At 49.2% G+C, this 17762-nt stretch overlaps 1 protein-coding gene across 2 annotated transcripts; it reads right to left on the bottom strand.

Moving 5' to 3' along the window:
- Window positions 1–14: 14 nt before the first annotated feature.
- On the bottom strand, window positions 15–7009 carry KLHL40 (kelch like family member 40). 2 transcript variants are annotated; one of them, XM_032317122.1, is made up of 7 exons: window positions 6553–7007; window positions 5506–6291; window positions 4051–4211; window positions 3510–3617; window positions 3142–3327; window positions 1355–1501; window positions 15–545 (listed from the first exon to the last, which is right to left on the bottom strand). In XM_032317122.1, exons 1-7 carry the CDS (start codon window positions 6664–6666, stop codon window positions 434–436), a joined length of 1614 nt encoding a protein of 537 aa, XP_032173013.1. In that variant the 5' UTR covers window positions 6667–7007; the 3' UTR covers window positions 15–433. The 2 variants fall into 2 exon arrangements, with proteins under 2 accessions (XP_032173013.1, XP_032172933.1); XM_032317042.1 differs by having other exon boundaries at window positions 5506–7009.
- Between the last annotated feature and the right edge of the window lie 10753 nt (window positions 7010–17762).

Genomic DNA, 17762 nt, shown 5'->3' with positions numbered 1-17762 from the left:
CCTGGAGGACCTGATTCTAGACCCTGAGCTACTTGCTCAGAAGGTACTTTATTCCTTCCCGGGCTGCCGAGTGTGCTGGAGACGGATGCTCCCCAGCTGACAGGCAAGGAGATGGGGTCCTGTGGGTACTTCCTCCTTGGCACACAGGTGGTCTGGGACGGGCCCAGAATGCAGCTTGGGACACCCCCCTGTGGCTCTGGTTCATGGAACAAGAAGACTGGGGAAACGGGGACCGGAGAGCCCTAAAGTTCCTGGACCCTGCCAGCAAGTCTAGGACTGGGCAGTGAGTTCTCCTCTGCTGAAGAGCACCCCCGTGGCAGGACGGGATCCAGGTGGACTCTGGCCCCTCCCCGCATCCTCTTGGGAGCCCCCAAAATCCAGGCCCGTGTGGCCGCAGAGTGGGAGGGGTACTCAGCTCAGGCCTCGGGGCTGGTCACATCTTGGTCAGGCGCAGCACGTTGAGCCGCACAGGAAGGAAGGTGGCGCCGGCTGCGTAGGCTATCTCCCGCAGGACACCCTCCCACTTCTTCTCATCCTCATTATATCTGGGGGTGAGAGGGAGGAGTGGGGACAGGGACACAGAGCTGGGTCAGCAGAGTGGGCCCCAGCGGGGAGGGGTGGCTGAAAATGTCCCTGAAGCCCCAGGCCCATCTCCAGAAAGGTCTGGTTCTGGAGAATTCTCATGCCCTAGGAAAGGACCCCCCAGCACAAGGCCCACCCCCCAAAGAAGAGCCACCCCACGTTCCAAGAAGGGTCACCTCTCAAGGAATGTCACACTCCTCCAGGAAGGCCTGCATCTCCACAGCACCTCCTCTGGAGAATTCTGTACTCGGCACTCCACATGTCCCCCCAAGACCCCCTGTCCCCACGTAGCAGTGGGAATAAGGGCAGTTTCAGCAGGTGCCCCAGGTACCGACACCTCTTCCCTCCACCCTCAGAAAGGGCCAGCTTGGAAAGTGATGGTTCTGGGCAGTTGGGGTCCAGCTTCTTCTCAATCCTGGCCCCAGCTTTCCCCTCCAGCAAGAGTACTCAGGACAGAGTGGGGAGGAAAGACCTGGCTCCCTCTTCAGGGCCCCCTCTACTCCCAGGGGCCTGTTTCCATGGGTCTGGGCCCTAAGCCTGGGCCAGCTCCTGGCTGCGGCATGCTTGAGGCTTCACAGTCGGGCGTGGTCCCCTGTGAGCCCACAGACACCTTGCCAGTCAAACGGGAAAGAACCGGGCTGAGCCGGGCATGTCTGCTGTCCCTTCCCCAGGGGACTCTCTGGAAGAGGATCACCCTATCCCCAGATGAGCTTCCCAGGTGTCACTGGGGGGCATCAGCCTTGCTTGGGGACTACCCTGGGCCCAGGCTCACCTCCAGATGTCATTGAGCTCTGTGGGGACCAACTCTCCAGACTCAGTCTCCAGCGTGGCAAAGCCACCGATGGCATACAGGGTGCCTGCCAGGCTGACCAGGCTGAGTGAGCTGCGTTCCTGGGGGAAGGCCTCGAAGGGTGCCCACCTGGTGGGGAGGAGGGGGCATGAAGGGGTGTGTCACCCAGGGGCCTCAGCAGCCCCAGCACCCACAGCTGTAGCTACAAACCCCTTGGAAACCCGAATCCCAAGCACCCATGCTCCCAGCACAGCGTCCTGTGTCCTGACCCTGCTAGCACTGCCCTCTGGTCTTCCCCATTCTCCTGCCCCTCCCATTTCCCTTCACGGCTCCCTGGTCATAGCATCCAGTCTACCCTGTGCCATCCACCATGGATCCCCCCAGTGGCCCTCCTGTGCTCCTGAACTAATTCTTCCAGGGGAGCCGCCCTCCCCTGATGCCCGTGCCCCGCCCTTCTTCCCCTCTTCACTGCCCAGTTATTCTCAGGGTCTCTTCACTCCGCTCCTCTGACCCTGAAATTGGGCCTTCATCCCTACACTCCAAAACAGCTCTCCGGTCCCCAGCCACCACAGAACATAAAATCCAGGCACAACACACATCTCTGTTGATGTGACGTTCTCACCTCCCACCTGCCCACCTCCCACCTGCTCTCATGTCCTCAGATTCCTTCCTGGATAGTGCATCCACCCCCACAATCCCTGGGGCTTGGGCCTTAGCTTCTCCCTCTTATACTCCCTCTCCTGAGGGAGTTCATCCCTCCGTTTACTGTTGTACCCAGATCTCTCCAGCTCAGCATTTCCTCCGCCCTGATGGGCTCCTCCTGGACACTCCCAGGCCTCTCAAATCCACATGTCCTAACTGGACCCTCTAAGTGCTACTCTAAGAGTGACCCATGGACCAGCAGCATCAGCAGCACCTGGGCTGGGAGCAGGCGGGGAGGGAGCAGGTGTTGTTAGAAATATACACTCAGGCCCTTCCCCAGGCCCGAGAATAAGAATCTGCATTTTAACATGACCCCTAGGAGATTCGTGTGCACATCACAGTGGGAGAAGCGCTGGCCATGTCTTTCTCCTGTGCGTCCCCTCTGCCTCATCTCCGTTGTGCCCCATCTGCAGGCTACCACCCCCTCCCACTCTATGGCTGTACCCTTGCCTCCTGGGAAATCTCTAATCTGTTCTCTGCACCAGCTGTCACCTAAGACATACAGATGTGAGCCTAAAACACATCACAGGCGTTTCACCGCTCTCAGGATTAAGTCCCCCAGCCCTGCCTGCCCCCTCTCCAGCCCCAGTACCCCCATCCTCACTTCCCCATCCCCAACCAACCTTTCCTCCAACAGGCCTGCCTTTTTCCTCCTAACTGCCTTGGCACCAACTTTCCTTGGCCTGGGCCATCCTTCTCCCGCCATCCCTTTTGCTGGCGAAGTCCAGGTGGACTGCCGGTTCAGTTTTCCCCTGACCGCCCAGCACCAGACTCCTGCCCAGTATGACTCTGTACGAGGAACCAGGCGTCTCCCCCCGCACTCCTGGGAACTGTCTCCTGCAGACCACGCTGGCCCTAACCCTGGCCCCAAATCGTGGGGGAAGCCCCCCTCATGGCTGATCAGGAGAGAGAGGCTACTTCTGTGCTGATGTCCAGGGGCAGCAACCATGGTTCCTGCCAGGGCCATCACAGAGCGAGCCAACAGGTCCAAAGTCACACAGCCAGGCAGTCACAGTGGGGCCCTTGGTCTCTGGCTGCCTAGGGAAAGGGGCAGGAAACAGCCATACTTGTTGTCTGTAATGCTGTACACTTCAGCTGAACTGGTCAGCCCTGTGTCTGTGACCCCAGCGGCTACAAAAATGCGGCCATCGTGGACGGTGGCCCCGAAGAGGGAGCGGGCCGTCTGCATGGGTGCCAGCTCCTTCCACTCGAACTTCTTAGGGTCGTAGACGCACATCTTCTTCAGGCACTTCCTGGGGGATGGAGGACAGTAAGTGAGAGGGCAGAAGCCTGAACACAGCGCCGCTCCTCTGGTTCAGCCGCTCTGGACGCCTTGCCCAGGCAGCCCGCACAAATCCCCGACAGCCTGGGGAGACTGTGCTCCCGCTCTGACCTACAACCCTGCTGCTGCCCTCGCTCCAGTCCCGAGCCTTACCTGTCACTGCCTTTGCCGCCAATGACGTAGACCAGGTCCATATGTGAGAGCACCGCGTGGCCGTACACGGCGTAAGGCAGAGGATCCGATTCGCCCCATTTGAACGACCTGGAGGAGACAGGAGTCGGGCGAGCGCCGGGTTCAGGAGTGGGCTGGGTCCCTGCCTCTGCATTCACCCACACACCCAACACATATCCGGGGTACACTCGATGTATTACCGGCACCTCTCGGGTGCCCGCTCCCGCTCAGCGGCCCACCGCTCTGCCCCTACCCAAATCCGCCTCGGCCCGCAGCCCGGGATTCTGGCCCTGGCCGGGGCAGCCGCCTAGCCCCTCAACCCCGCCCCCGGGCCCCTCAACCCCGCCCCAGCCCCTGCTCGCAGCCCCCGGGCTCTGGTTCTGGCCTCCGCCGTCCTCTCAACCCCGCCCCCGGGCCCCGCCCCAGGGCCCCCCAACCCCGCCCCCAGCCCGCGCTCTCAGTCCCGGGCTCTGGCTTTGGCTCCAGCCGCGCCCCTCTAACCCCGCCCCGGGCCCCAGCTCACAGACGGTCGTAGCACATGACCGAGTCTAGACTGCGCTCGCCGTCCTTGAGCTCTCGGCCGCCGACCACGTAGATGGAATTGAGAGCCTCTCCCAGGCCGAAGAGGCAGCGCGGCGAGGGCAGCGGCGGCATCCCCAGCCACTCGGAGTCCAGGTGGTCAAACTGCGGGTCAGGCGTCCAGTCAGCCACGGGCCCCACACCCCCCACTCTCCCAGCCCAGCCCAGCACAGCCCAGCCCCACCACCCTGGGTCACAGATGAGGCCGGGTCTCCAGGTAAGGCCAGCGCAGCCTGGAGTCCATCCCTGGAGGCAGTACCCTAACCTCCCTCCAGGATGAGAACCAGGGAGGGCCCCGGAGGTGGGCGCCCAGAGACCACATCACAGCACCACAGTGCGGCCCCTCACGCAGAGCCATGTCCCTTCCCCAGTACAACTCGGGAACTGAGGCCTACCTGCCCTCCGTTTTCCACCCAACCCCACTGTACAGAAAACTGTACAGCTCTACCAACCATACCCAAAAGTCTGATGCCCTGTTACACCTCCATGGTCTTACATCCATATCTGTGGCTCAGCTTTCTGAGGGAGCAATGTGCCGATGGGCACTTTATAACCATCTATAACCTTCAAACAACCTTATCAAGCAGGAAGAATAATATCCCCAGTTACAAACGGAGGCCCAGAGAAAATAAACAATGCCCACAAAATACCTTGGCTGGAAACTGCTGGAGTTACCCCCTTCCCTCCCTGCCTTCCCCCCACGTTTAACCCTGATGCCTAGTTGCCCCTCAACCTTCTCTACACTTGGTCAGGCCTCACCAAGCACACCACTCACTAGGCTCATTCCAATCCATGTCCCTTGCTCACCATTCCTCAGGCAGAAGCACCCTAACTTCCCTTCATGTGTCCAAATTCCACTCAAATGGCAAGACCCAAACCTACATGGCCAGTCACTAGGAAACCACATCTGCCCTCTGAGATCCTGCAGTACCCTATGACTTGAACTGGTCACCCGACTCTACTGGTCCTTTCTGGCCCTCAGTTTTCTCATCTGTACAGTGAGAAGACTAGGCAGGATGGTCCCTGTGTATAGTACACTCTTATTCTATACTCCAGTCCTGGCCTCATGCCAAGGTCCTGCCCCAGACCCTTCCACTGCTCCTCCTTCTCACTTTGCCTGATCCCAATCCCTGTGCAGAGAGAGGGCCTCCAACATACTAGACCTCCCTGGGGCTCACATGCCCCTGAAACTGAGACATCAGTGTTACACTAATTGCCAGTTGCCTGTAACTGTCTTCAACCTTCAGGTAAGTGGCTGTCAGTCAGCCTCTCTGGTCTACATCTCATCTTAGACACAGTGGCACCCCCAACAAGTAGACACAAGTCTCTCATGGGCCCCAAAGCTGACCCCCGTTCCCAGAACCGGCACTGGCTGCCCCTCCCAGGGCTGGGCAGGCACCTGCAAGAAGTAAGCACTCATGGGGTCCTCTTTGTTGTCCTCGTTGTAGAAGAGGCCCCCAGCCACAAAGACCTGGTTCTCCTTGGTCACGAGACTGACATGGTTCTTGGGGATCTGGGTAGAGAGGGAGGCACAGTAACACTCGTTGGCTGCCGGATCATAGGCCACAGCCCCCTCCTCACTGATCATGAAAATGAGGTCCTGCAGGAACATGCCAAAGCGCAGAGTGTCATTGAGGATCCCGGGTAGGATGCGTTCCGCCTCCTCCTCCTCGTCCTCCGCCTTGGCTTCGCCCGCGCTCTTGTCAGCGGCCTTGGCCCCTGCTGCCTCCTTCCCCTTGTCCTTCTTCTTCTTGCGCAGCACGGTGAGGCGGCCCTCGTGCGCGTCCTTCACCATCTGCACCTTGCGCAGCAGCTCCGGCTGGGCACGCACGAGAGGGTGTTTCTCCACGCGGCTCTCCAGAAAGGCCCGCGGCAGCAGGCGGCAGCGCACGCTCTCAAAGACGGTGGGCAGCGCCCGCTGGCGCTCCTCCTGTGCCTTGGCGTCGCCGCTGCCCGCCCACCGCATCACCGCCTCGAACACGGCCTCTTCCTTCTCCACATTGAGGCCGTCACTGGAGATGATGGCGATGAGCTCGTCGGCCGAGAGCCCGAGGAAGTCGGCGTCGCGCGCCACCAGCGAGAAGCGCGCGCAGATGAAGTCGCGGGCGGCCACGGCCAGGCGCGCACAGTCCAGCAGGAGGCCGAGGCGGAAGACGGCCAGGCAGTTGGCAAGACACAGGCGCTTCTGTAGGAAGGACACGCAGATGGTGAAGATGGATGGGATCTGGAAGCGGTGCGCTGCGGCAAACAAGTCCTGCACGCTCGCCTCGTCCAGCGCAATCTCTGACGTGTACAGGTAGTGCAGCACCTGCGCCACCACGTCCGGGGACACCTCCTCCAGGCGCACCTCGCCCGCGTGCTCGGGCTCGGCCAGGAAGCGCGCGCGGAAGTAGGGGCTGCAGGCGGCCAGCACCAGGCGGTGGCATGGGAACTCGCGGTCACCCACCCGTACCACACAGTCGAGGAACTTGCCGTGGTCCAGCATGTCCTTGAGCCCGTCCTGCAGGAGCGTCTGCTGATACAGACGCTGCTCCTCTGCCTGCTCCAAGCCCAGCGTCATGGTGGGTGGCTTGGGGGTGCTGCTGTCTGGCCGGGGCCTCCTCTTTCTATTCCCCTGCTTTCCTTCTGGGTCACTCTTCGTCTACGCAGCTGTCTTCGCGGGGCTATATATAGAGGTGGACAGGGCCCTGTAAGGCGAGCTGCCTGGCTTCCTGCACATGACACGGAGGGGACAGCTGGGCAGAGGACCCCTCCCAGAGCGGCCTTGACTCAGCCCCGGGCGCTTATGGGACAGGGGTGGGGAATTTGGGCCTATGAGGGCCTCACTGCCTCATTTCTAAATGGAGCACAGCAAGGCCTTGACTACATTCCTTGGTCAGGCAATGCCCCTGAGGGGAGGAGTTGACCCAAGCTCTGCCCCTCAGTCCAGGGAGAGAGAAGCATCGGTGTCCCTCCCCCAGGGTCTCCCTTGTTCATGCCTCTTGGGCCTTTCTGTCTGGGTGCTTCTGTGTTCCTCCCTGAGTATATCTCATCCCAGCCATCCCCAGATATAGTGTGCTTGGGTTTCCTGTTCAATGAACTTGGAAAGGCACTCACTCATTGGAGACCTTGTTGCCGTATCTTTTAAATGGGAAGACCTTACCGCTTCCTACTCCAAATCTGAGACCCTCCTTAGACTGTGCAAGAAAGCAAGAAGGTGCCTTAGGATAAACTTGGTCACTACTTTTCTAAGGGCCTGCACAGGTCACATGGCTCTGTTGAGCCTCAGTTTCCCTTTCTACACAATGGGGAGTTTCATGAATTAGAGTCTAAGGACCTCAGCTCTGCTGAGGTTCAGTGTTCCTGGGAATACACTGTCTCAGGGTTTTAACATTGTAAGGTGTCAGACATGCTAAGAAAGTAATTTTCTAGGATTCAACTATTCTAGGTACTTAAATTCCCAGGGTTTTAACATTCTAGGGGAGGGACAGTCTGGAGTCTAATGTTCAAAAGTAACACTCTAAGAGTTTAATATTGCAAGATAGCTGTCTATGCTCACTGTTCTTGATTCATATAAGCTTGATCAGAGCCTACCTTGGCCTTGGGGCCCTTGCACCCTGTCTACCATCGAAGAGGTGTCAGGGTAAAGGCCCAGGGTGGCCAGTACTGATGCCCAGCCTTCTCTGGACTTACCACCCTTCCCCCACTACACACACACACAATCAGCCGCAGCCACCAAGATTAACTTGTTCCCAAAGTGCCAGAAGCTGCAGCTGTGGGTTAAATTTAGCCCCCAGGACACTAGTGTGAACTGTTATGGGGCATTCTCCCATCATTCCTCTGAGTCACTTGTTTATAACCTCGAGCTTGAGGGGTGGAGGGATTGGAGAGGGGACCAAAAGATGGCCCAGGTCTGAGTCACCTCCCCTTTTGTGATCTCAGAGATGTCACTGCCTGTCCCCCATGAGCAATGCCTTCAACCATCGTTTGTTCACCCCACCAACAGGTCTAAGAGAGGCAGCCGCTGGACAGATTCTGGAGGTGGTCCTGTCCCTCTTGTGGAAAGGGTCAAGTCTCACCCCAGGGCTTCCAGCCCAGCCCTGACTGTAGGCCATTTCCAACAGGGACCATCAGTGAAGATATCAGGCTCTGAGGGGCTGAGCAAGTTGGTCAGGTCACATAGCTGGCAAGAGCCCGCGCCAGGATTCAAAGCAGATGTGCTCACCTCCGGAGACTGTGGGAATCCCTCCCTACCATATTGCTTCCCACTAATTAACAACAACAACAAAAATTAGCGGCTGTTTCATTTTCCAAAGACCAGGACAGAAAGTATATACGGAACAATTAACTTATGTTTATCAGGTGACTCAATGACATATTTTTAGATTATGATGACTCCCGTAGTGTTCATTCCCTCCCAGGCATTCCACTAGCATATTTATATGTAGCTCATTCATTCATCAAGAACCTGCTGTGCACTCTGTTCAGTGCTGAGGATTCAACAGTGAACACATCAGGCAGGAATTCCTGTCTTTATGGTACTTACATTCAGCCCAAGTCATGGGGGGAGTCAGCAACAAGTAGTTACACAGGATGTCAGATAATAGTAACTGCTAAATGACAAGTGGCAGAGAAGGGGTCATGGAAAAGGACAGGTGGTAGTGGTAATAATTTTAGTGGAACAGTCAGGATGAACTCACTGAAAGGATGCCATTTGAGCAGGTTCAAGCCATGGGTTAGAAGGATTCTGGGTGGGGCGGTGGGGTACAGCTTGAGCAAAGGCCCTGAGGCAGGAGTGCACCTGGCAGGTTCCAGTGGGGCTGGAACAATGAATGAAGAGGTGAGTAGGAGGGAAAAAGGACGGGGAGTTAGGGTGGGGGAATCATGTAGGGCCACTTGGGCCAGTTTTTCCTTTCAGTGAAATGGAGTGCCACTGTTTATTGTTTATAGTTATGAGAAATGCAAACATATCCATAAGTAAAGAGAATAATATGTCAGTTTAACATGTACCCACCTCCCCATTTCAGCAACTATCTAGTCACCAACTCATGGCCGATCCTGTTTCACCTCTGCCCACAGCCACTCTGGTAGTCACCCAAAGAGCCAGCCAGGGATTGGATGTGAGTACGGGAGAGAGGGACATAACTGCATGGCTTTTGGTTGACTTAAGGGAAAATGTCATCTCACTTCATCCTTTTAATTTTTACTCATTTATTTTTTTTTAAAGATTATTTATTTGAGAGAGAGAGAGAGAGAGCGCATAGAATCAAGGGGAGGGGCAAAGGGAGAGGAAGAAGCAGACTTCCCACTGAGCAGGGAGTTCAACAATGGGAGACTCTATCCCAGGACCCCGGGTCATGACCCAAGCCGAAGACAAATGCTTAACTGGTTGAGCCACCCAGGCGCCCCTCATTTTTACTCATTTAATCTTACCCAAAATTATATTATTTACCCCCTTTTATAGAAACTGAAATTTAGATGGCCAGCAAATAGTCTTGTCATGTTTTCTTTTTAAACAGCTTTGTTGAGGCAGAAGTGACATACAATTAACTACATGTACTTAAAGTATAAAATTTGATAAGTTTTTTTTAAAAAGATTTTATTTATTTGAGAAAAAGAGAGCGCATGAGCATGAGGTAGAGATAGAGCATGATGGGGTTTGGAAGGCCCACAGAGGGAGAAGGAGAAGCAGACTCCCCACTGAGCAAGGCATCCAATTATGGCGGACTCTATCCCAGGACCCTGGGTCATGACCTGAGCCAAAGGCAAATGCTTAACTGACTTGAGCCACCCAAGTATCCCACAATTTGATAAGTTTTGATATATACACACACATACCCATGAAACTATATATATAGTTATATATAACTATATATATATGAAACCAGCACCACAATCAAGTTAAAAGAATGTATTCATCAGCCACATGTCCTTGTGCCCTTCTTTAATCCCTCCCTCATCTCTCCCCACAACAACTCAAGCCTAGGTAGTCACTAATCCACTCCATCACCGTCATCCATTTGTATTTTTTAAAGTTTTATATAAGCAGAATCATGGCGTCTGTCTTTCTGTTCTGACTTCTTTCACACAGATAACTATTTTGAGCTTCAGCGAGTTTACCCACTCATGTTCTGCCTTCATTAGGAATCTTAGCACATCACAAGGGTTATTTAAGAAAAATGCCAAGTCAAAATCTTGAGAAAATTTACACGCACGCATTTCGCCAAGGTCAGAGAACACCTTGCCAATGCACCAAGAAATTCAACAACATCTGCTGCCCTCAATGCATGAACAGGCCTCACCCTGACGTAGGCTTGTGGGGCGATGACTCAGCTGCTGAGTATTTGCTGGAGTAGCCATGCTATATGTCCATATGTGGCAGACAGTTGTCACTCTTGGTGGTCTCCTCACATCTCCTAAGTAGTCTTTCTATGTTTGGGACAGTCCCACATCAGTGGTCCTTCCCCAGGGTAGAAACCAGAACTTTCCCTGATCTCTGACAGTCTAGAAGAAAAAAAAAGATATCAGTAACCAAGGGACCTCAAAGACACAGTGAGACCTATGTAAAGTGAAGCCCCCCAGTTTACAAGGCTGACTGCCACTGAGCTCTTTGGTGCTACAATAAACAAATTATTGAAAAGATGACTTCTGGCCTACACAATATGGGACTCACTTCTCCCCATTCTTCTCTGTTAAGTACAATGATAAACCATGGAGATACGCAAGAGGCAATTAAAGGGTAACTCAGAAAGATGGAAGAAGGATGACTAATTGGTTTGGGAATCTAAGAATGAAGGAACATCTCAGCAACAGGTGTCTCCCTCACACACACCCAGCAAAGGATGACCCGGGTGGGTTTATTCATCTCACAAATGGAACAGGTGTCCCAATGACAATACCAAACAAATGCAGCATCACCAGCAAGGGGAGTGTGTCAGAAGCCCACTAACAACAAGCAGCCAGGGAAAGCGCTGTCCTTCCATATCTGGCCTGAGACCCATCTCCCTGCCAAGGGACCCTGGGCAACCTGGCCTGGGGAAACTCCTTCTGCTCTCTCTGGCAGCAGTAGCAGGAACAGGTGGGAGCCCCAGCAGCAGCAGATAAACCAAGCAGGTGAAAATAACACAGCAAAGTCTCTGAAAATTAAATTGTCGTTGGAACCGCAGCCCACAAAAGTAGGCCAGCACCTGCATGCCAAACTTAAACAGGGCAACTGCCTGTTATAAAAAAAGAACCAAATAGAACCCAAAGTCTTCTAAACATAAAGCCAAAATGTCCAGGGTACAGTAAAAAAAAAAAAAATTACTCATCATAATAATAACCAGGAAAATCACTACTTGAATGCAGAAAGCATCAGCTGATGCCAACAGTGACATTAATCAGATGTTGACATTTTCCGGCAAGGATTTTAAAGCAACTATCATAAAAATGGTTCAGCAATCAATACGATGCTCTTGAAATAAATTTGGAAAAGGGGGAAATCTCAGTAAAGAAATAGAAGTTATATAGAAGAGCCAGATGGAAATAATAGAACTGAAAAATACAAGAACAGAAATAAAGACCTGCTGGATGGCCTCACAAACAGAGGATAAAATCAGTCCACTTGAGGACAGGTGAATAGGGTTTACCCAATCCAAAGAACAGAGAGAGTGGAGTGAAAAAACAAAAAACAAAAACAATGGATGGCATCTTGGGCCCATGAGACAGTAACCAAAGATCCACCATTTGTATCATTACAGTCCCAGAGGAGAAGAGAGAGGGACTGGAAGAGTAACTGAAGAAATAAAATCTGAAAACTTCCAAAATTTGGTGAAAGACACAAATCTGCAAATTCAATAGCCTAAGCAAACCCCAAACAGGGATAAACCCAAAGAAATCCATGTCAAAACACATCATAATTAAACTTCCAAACACTAAAGACAAAATAAAAAATCATGGAAGCAACCAGAAAGGAAAAAACACATTACCTATAGGGTAACCCTAATTCAAGTGATGGTGGATTTTTCATCAGATACCATGGAGGCCAAAAAGAAGGGGCACCACATTCTTCAAGAACTAAAAGAACTGTCAGTGGTGAATTCTATATCTGGTGAAACTATCTGGAATGAAAGATAAATAATTCCAGGCAATCTACCAAAAACAACAAAAAAAAGACCTTTAGGAATTAATAAATAGCCTCAGCAATGTCAGAGGATATGGGATCAACCCACAAAAATTAACTGCATTTCCATCTGCTCACAATGAACATGTAGAAACCAAAATTTAAAGCAATGCTATTTATAATCACTCCAAAGATATTGAAATATTTATGAATATTCCTAATAAACCATATATAAGAACCATGCTGAAAATTACAAAATGCTAATGAAAGAAATCTTAGAAGACCTAAATAAAGGGAGGAACATACTATGTTCATGGATTAGAAGGCTCTACACAGTAAAGATGTCAGTTCTCCCCAAACTGAACTATAGGTTTAATTCAATGCCTATGAAAGTCCTAGAAACATTTTTAATAGACATATACAGGCTTATTCTAAAATTTGTATAGAAAAGTGCATGACCTAGAATAGTAAAAACAATCTTGACGAGGAAGAATGAAGTGGGAGGAATCATTCTACCTGATATTAAGGCTTCCTATGTGCTCTAGTCATCAGGATTGTGTGGTATTGGCAGAGCACAAGACACATAGATCAATGAAACATAATAGAGGACCCAGAAACAGATCCAAGTAATATTCAACTGATGTTTGACAAAGGTCAAAAGCAAGTCAATGGAGGAAAGAGACTTTTAAACCAATGGTTCTGGAGCAATTAGACATTCATAGGCGGAAAAAAATTTTTCAATCTTAATCTTATACCTTATACAAAAATTAACTCAAAATGGATCATGGGCTTAAAATGTAAAACATCTTAAACAACCTTGAAAAAGAATAACAAAGTTGGAGGTCTCACACTTTTTTTTTTTTTCAAAACTTAACTATAAACCTAAAGTAATCAAAACTGTGTGGTCCTGGCATAAATCAGACATAGAGACCTGTGGAACAGAACAGAGGGCCCAGAAATAAACTCTCACATATATGGTCAAATGATTGGTGGCAAAAGTACCAAAACCATTCAATGAGGAAAAGAAATATTCTTTTCAACAACTGGTGTTCAGAGAACCAGATATCCATACCCAAAAGAATGAAGTTGGACCCTTGTCTTAGAACCAAAGATAACCACAAAATGTAAGAGCAAAAACTAGAAAGCTTTTAGAAGAAAATATGGATGAAACTTCATGACATCAGATCTGACAATTTCTTGGATACAACACCAAAAGCACAGGCGAAAAAGAAAAAAAAACAGAACTATATAAAATTGAACTATATAAAAATTTAACAATTCTGTACATGGAAGAACACAATTGACAGAAAAGGCAACCCATGGGATAGTAGAATATATTTGTAAATCATATACAGTTTTAATATCCAAAAAATATAAAGAAGGCCTAAGAGACAACAACAACAATGAAACAGACAACCTAATTTTAGAAATGGGCAAATAGGGGTGCCTGGCTGGCTCAGTTGGTAGAGTGTGTGACTCTTGTTCTCAGGGTTGTGAGTTCAAGCCCCAAGTTGGGTGTAAAGATTACCTAAAAATAAAATCTTTTAAAAAAATGGACTTGCCTCAACCTTTTTCTGAAAAGGTGTGCAAAAGGACCACAAGCACATGAATAGCTGTTCAACATCACTCATCTCTAGGGAAATATAAACACAAACCACAAGATACCACCTCACGCATTAGAATGGCTACTATTTAAAAACAAACAAACTAAACTAAGAAACAAACAGATGTTGGTGGGGGTGTGCAGAAATTGGAACTCTCTGTACTGTTAGTGGGAATGTAAAATGGTACAGACACTGAAACTATGAAAAACAGTATGGTGGTTCATCAAAAAATTTAAAATGCAATTACCATATGCTCTATCAATCTACTTCTGGTTATAGACCCAAAGGTCTTAAAAACAGGTATACCTGTGTGAATTGCAGCATGATTCCCAACAACCAAAAGATGGAAGCAACCCACATGTCAATCAATGGATGAATGGAGAAATAAAATATAGTTTATACACAATGGAACACTACTCAGCCTTAAAAGGGAAGGACATTCTGACACATGCCACAACATGGGTGAACCTTGAGGACATTATAGTAAGTGAAATAAGCCAGTCAGAAAAAGACAAATACCGTATGATTCCACGAATGTGAGGTATCTAGCATAGTCAAAATCATGGAGGCAGAAAGTAAAATGGTGGTTGTGAGGGCTTGGTGGTGGCCTGCGGGAGCGTAGGGAGTTAGGGTTTAATGGGTAGAGAGTTTCAGTTTCAGGAGATGAAAAGAGTTCTGTGGATGGTTGGTTATACAACAGTGTGAATGTGCTTGCTGTCACTGACTATACACTTAGAAAGGGTTAAGATGGTGACTTTTATGTTATGTGTATTTTACCACAATAAAAAAAAAAAAACCTATAGCACTGTTGGTCCCACGACTAAAGTTGGCTCCTAAAGAATAAAGTAAGTGAGCATCTTTTTAAAAAGTGTAAAACAAAGGGTGTCTGGGTTGCTCAGTTGGTTAAGCATCTACCTTCAGCTCAGGTCATGATTTCGGGGTCCTGGGATGCAGTCCTATATTGGGCTCATTGCTCAGCGGCATGTCTGCTTCTCCCTTTCCCTCTGCTGCTCACCCTACTTGCATGCTTGCTCTCTCTCTGTTAGATCAATAAATAAAATCTTTTTAAAAAATTTAAAATGTGAAAAAAAACTAAACTTTTTTTTTGGTGGGGGGGCCAACAACTGGAGAGTACCTTTGGCATTTGGCTAGAGAAAGAGTTCTTAGACCCAATACCAAAAGCATGATCCATAAAAGGAGAATTTGATAAGTCAGACCTCATCAAAATACAAAACTTATGATCCGCAAAAGCCCATGGGAAAAGGCTGGAGAGACACGCTCTGGACTGGGAGAAAGCATTTGCAATATCTAGACGCATAAGCAAATCTCAAAACTCAACAGTAAAAAAGAAAACCAACAATGCAACTGGAAAATACACAGAAGACCCGAACCGATATTTCATCCAAGATGATGTACAGATGGCAAACCATCTCTGAAAAGATGTCCGATATCATTACTCATCAGGGAAATCCAAATTAAAACCACCATGTCACTGCACATCTGTCAGAGCATCTAAAATAAAAAATCGTGACAACACCCGAATGCTGGTGAAGATGAAGAGAAACTGTATCCCTCACACATTGCTAGTGGGGGTGCAAAGTGGTACAGCCTCACAAAAAAATACTTTGGCGGTTTCTGATAAAACTAAACAAGCAACTATTTACATAACCCAGCAATTGTCCTCTGCGGCATTTATCCCCGAGAAAGTAACACTTACGTTCATACCAAACCTATGCGGGAATACTCATAGCAGCTGTATAAGTACTAGCAAAAAATGAGAAGCAGCCTTGTTCACCTTCAGCAGATCAATGTAGTACATACGAACTATAGAATACTACTCAGCCATACAAAAGAATGAGCTATTAATATACACAGTCACTTGGGTCAATCTCCAGGCAATTAGGCTGAGTTCAGAAAGTCAATCCCAAAAGATACTATACACATTAATATAACATTTTGAAACGATAAAAATTTTTAAATGACAACCACCACATCAGTGGTTGCCAGTGCTTAGGAACAGAGAGGGGGTTGTGTATAGTTATAAGAGGGCAAAAAGGGCAAGAGATAGAAGCCCATGGTTCTGGAATGTTCTATCTCCATGGTGGTGGTGTATATGTGAATATACATGTATGATAATATTCTAAGAAGTAAATACACACACCAGTGAGAACAAGTAAAACAGGAAATCTGGAGAAGATTGGTGGAATGTGACTGTCAATGTCTTGGTTGTGGTATTGTACTAGTTGTGCAAAACGTTATCATTGGGGGAACCTACGTACAACGTATAAGAGATTTCTCTGAAATGAAACAAGATGGGATCGGGAGGGAGACAAACCATAAGAGACTCTTAATCTCACAAAACAAACTGAGGGTTGCCTGGGGGAGACGGGTAGAGAGAGGGTACTTGGGTTATGGACACTGAGGAAGGTATGTGCTATGGTGAGTGCTATCTATGATAATGTTAATAAAAAATTTAAAAATTTTAAAAAAATTTAAAAAGAGGCTTCTCTGTATAATTTCTTATGGCTGTGTATGACTCTAATTGCAGTAAAAATTTCTTTTTTAAGAAAAGATTTTGGGCGCCTGGTTGGCTTAGTGGGTTAAGCCTCTGCCTTCAGCTCAGGTCATGATCTCACGGTCCTGGGATCGAGCCCCCGCATTGGGCTCTCTGCTCAGCAGGGAGCCTGTTTCTCTCTTTCTCTCTCTCTCTCCTGCCTCTCCGCCTACTTGGGCTCTCTGTCTGTCAAATAAATAAATAAAATCTTTTAAAAAAGATTTTACTCATTTATTTGCGATAGAGAGAGTGAAAGAGAGAGACAGCATGAGTTGGGGGGAGGGGCAGAGGGAAGAGAAGCAGACAGCCCACCGAGCAGAGAATCTGACATGAGGCTCGATTCCAGCACCCTGGGTTCATGACCTGAGCTGAAGGCAGACAATTAACTGATTGAGCCACACAGGTACCCCTATTTCCATAAAAATTTCAATGAGGAAAGTGATCAAAGGTCACCCAACATTTAAGGAAAATCTCATTCTAAAAAAGTCTCATAAAAAACAAGTGAAAGGAAAGGAAATTAGAGGCAACAAAGATAAAAAATAGTTGGAAGCAGAAAAAAGTCACACATTGCTAGTAATAATATCAGAAAGATCCTTACATAAAAGGAAACATGCTATAAAAAAGGAACTTCCTGGGGTGCCTGGGTGGTTCAGTGGGTTAAGCCTCTGCCTTCACCTCAGGTCATGATCCCAGGAGGTCCTGGGATCGAGCCCCACATTGGGCTCTCTGCTCCATGGGGAGCCTGCTTCTGCCTCTCTGCCTACTTGTGTTCTCTCTCTCTCTGTCAAATAAATAAATAAAATCTTAAAAAAAAAAAAAAAAGGAACTCCCAGAGAAACAAAGAACTTTTGGAAATTGAAAACTAAAATGGCAGAAATGTAATACTCATTAGAAGGCTTGGAAAACACATTTGAGGAAATATCCCAGAAAGTAGAAGAAAAAAGATGAAGACCATGATACTGGGTAAGAGAATGAGAGAGGCTGCCCAAGGGGTCCAATATCTAAATGACAGGAGCTGAAGAACAGAGAAAAACAGAAAAAGACGGTTAAAGGCATAATTCAGATAACTTTCCTGAACCGACAGGGCTCACTGAGTCCTGCACTCACTGGGTGAGAAAAAACCCACACCGGGGACTTAGCTGTGACAGCTCACAATGCTGGAGGCAAAGCAGAGGCCCTGAAGGCCTCAGAGAGCAAGAAGCAGGCCACCTACACAGCATTGGGGTCAAGACAGGATCAGGCTTCCCAACAGAAACACTGGCATCTAAAACCCTGAGGGAAGGGTGCCTGGGTGCCTTCGGCTCAGGTTATGATCCTGGAGTCCTGGGATCGAGCCCAGCAGAGGACTCCTTGCTCAGCAGGGAGCTTGCTTCTCTCTCAGCCCCCCCCCCATCTTGCGCTCTCTCTCAAAATAAACA

The sequence above is a fragment of the Mustela erminea genome, chromosome 1 (assembly GCF_009829155.1).
Source record: "Mustela erminea isolate mMusErm1 chromosome 1, mMusErm1.Pri, whole genome shotgun sequence".
NCBI classification, from domain to species: Eukaryota; Metazoa; Chordata; class Mammalia; order Carnivora; family Mustelidae; genus Mustela; species Mustela erminea.
The sequence above is the reverse complement of the archived record's forward strand: the minus strand, read 5'-3'. Positions and strand labels throughout refer to the sequence as shown.

Coding starts and splice junctions, on each gene's coding strand:
- KLHL40 (XM_032317042.1), bottom strand. CDS start 6,666: ATGACGCTGGGCTTGGAGCAGGCAGAGGAGCAGCGTCTGTATCAGCAG. Junction 4,212..5,505: donor TGAGTGCTTACTTCTTGCAG/GTGCCTGCCCAG, acceptor CCTGACCCGCAG/TTTGACCACCTGGACTCCGA. Junction 3,328..3,509: donor GGCGGCAAAGGCAGTGACAG/GTAAGGCTCGGG, acceptor TCCATCCCCCAG/GAAGTGCCTGAAGAAGATGT.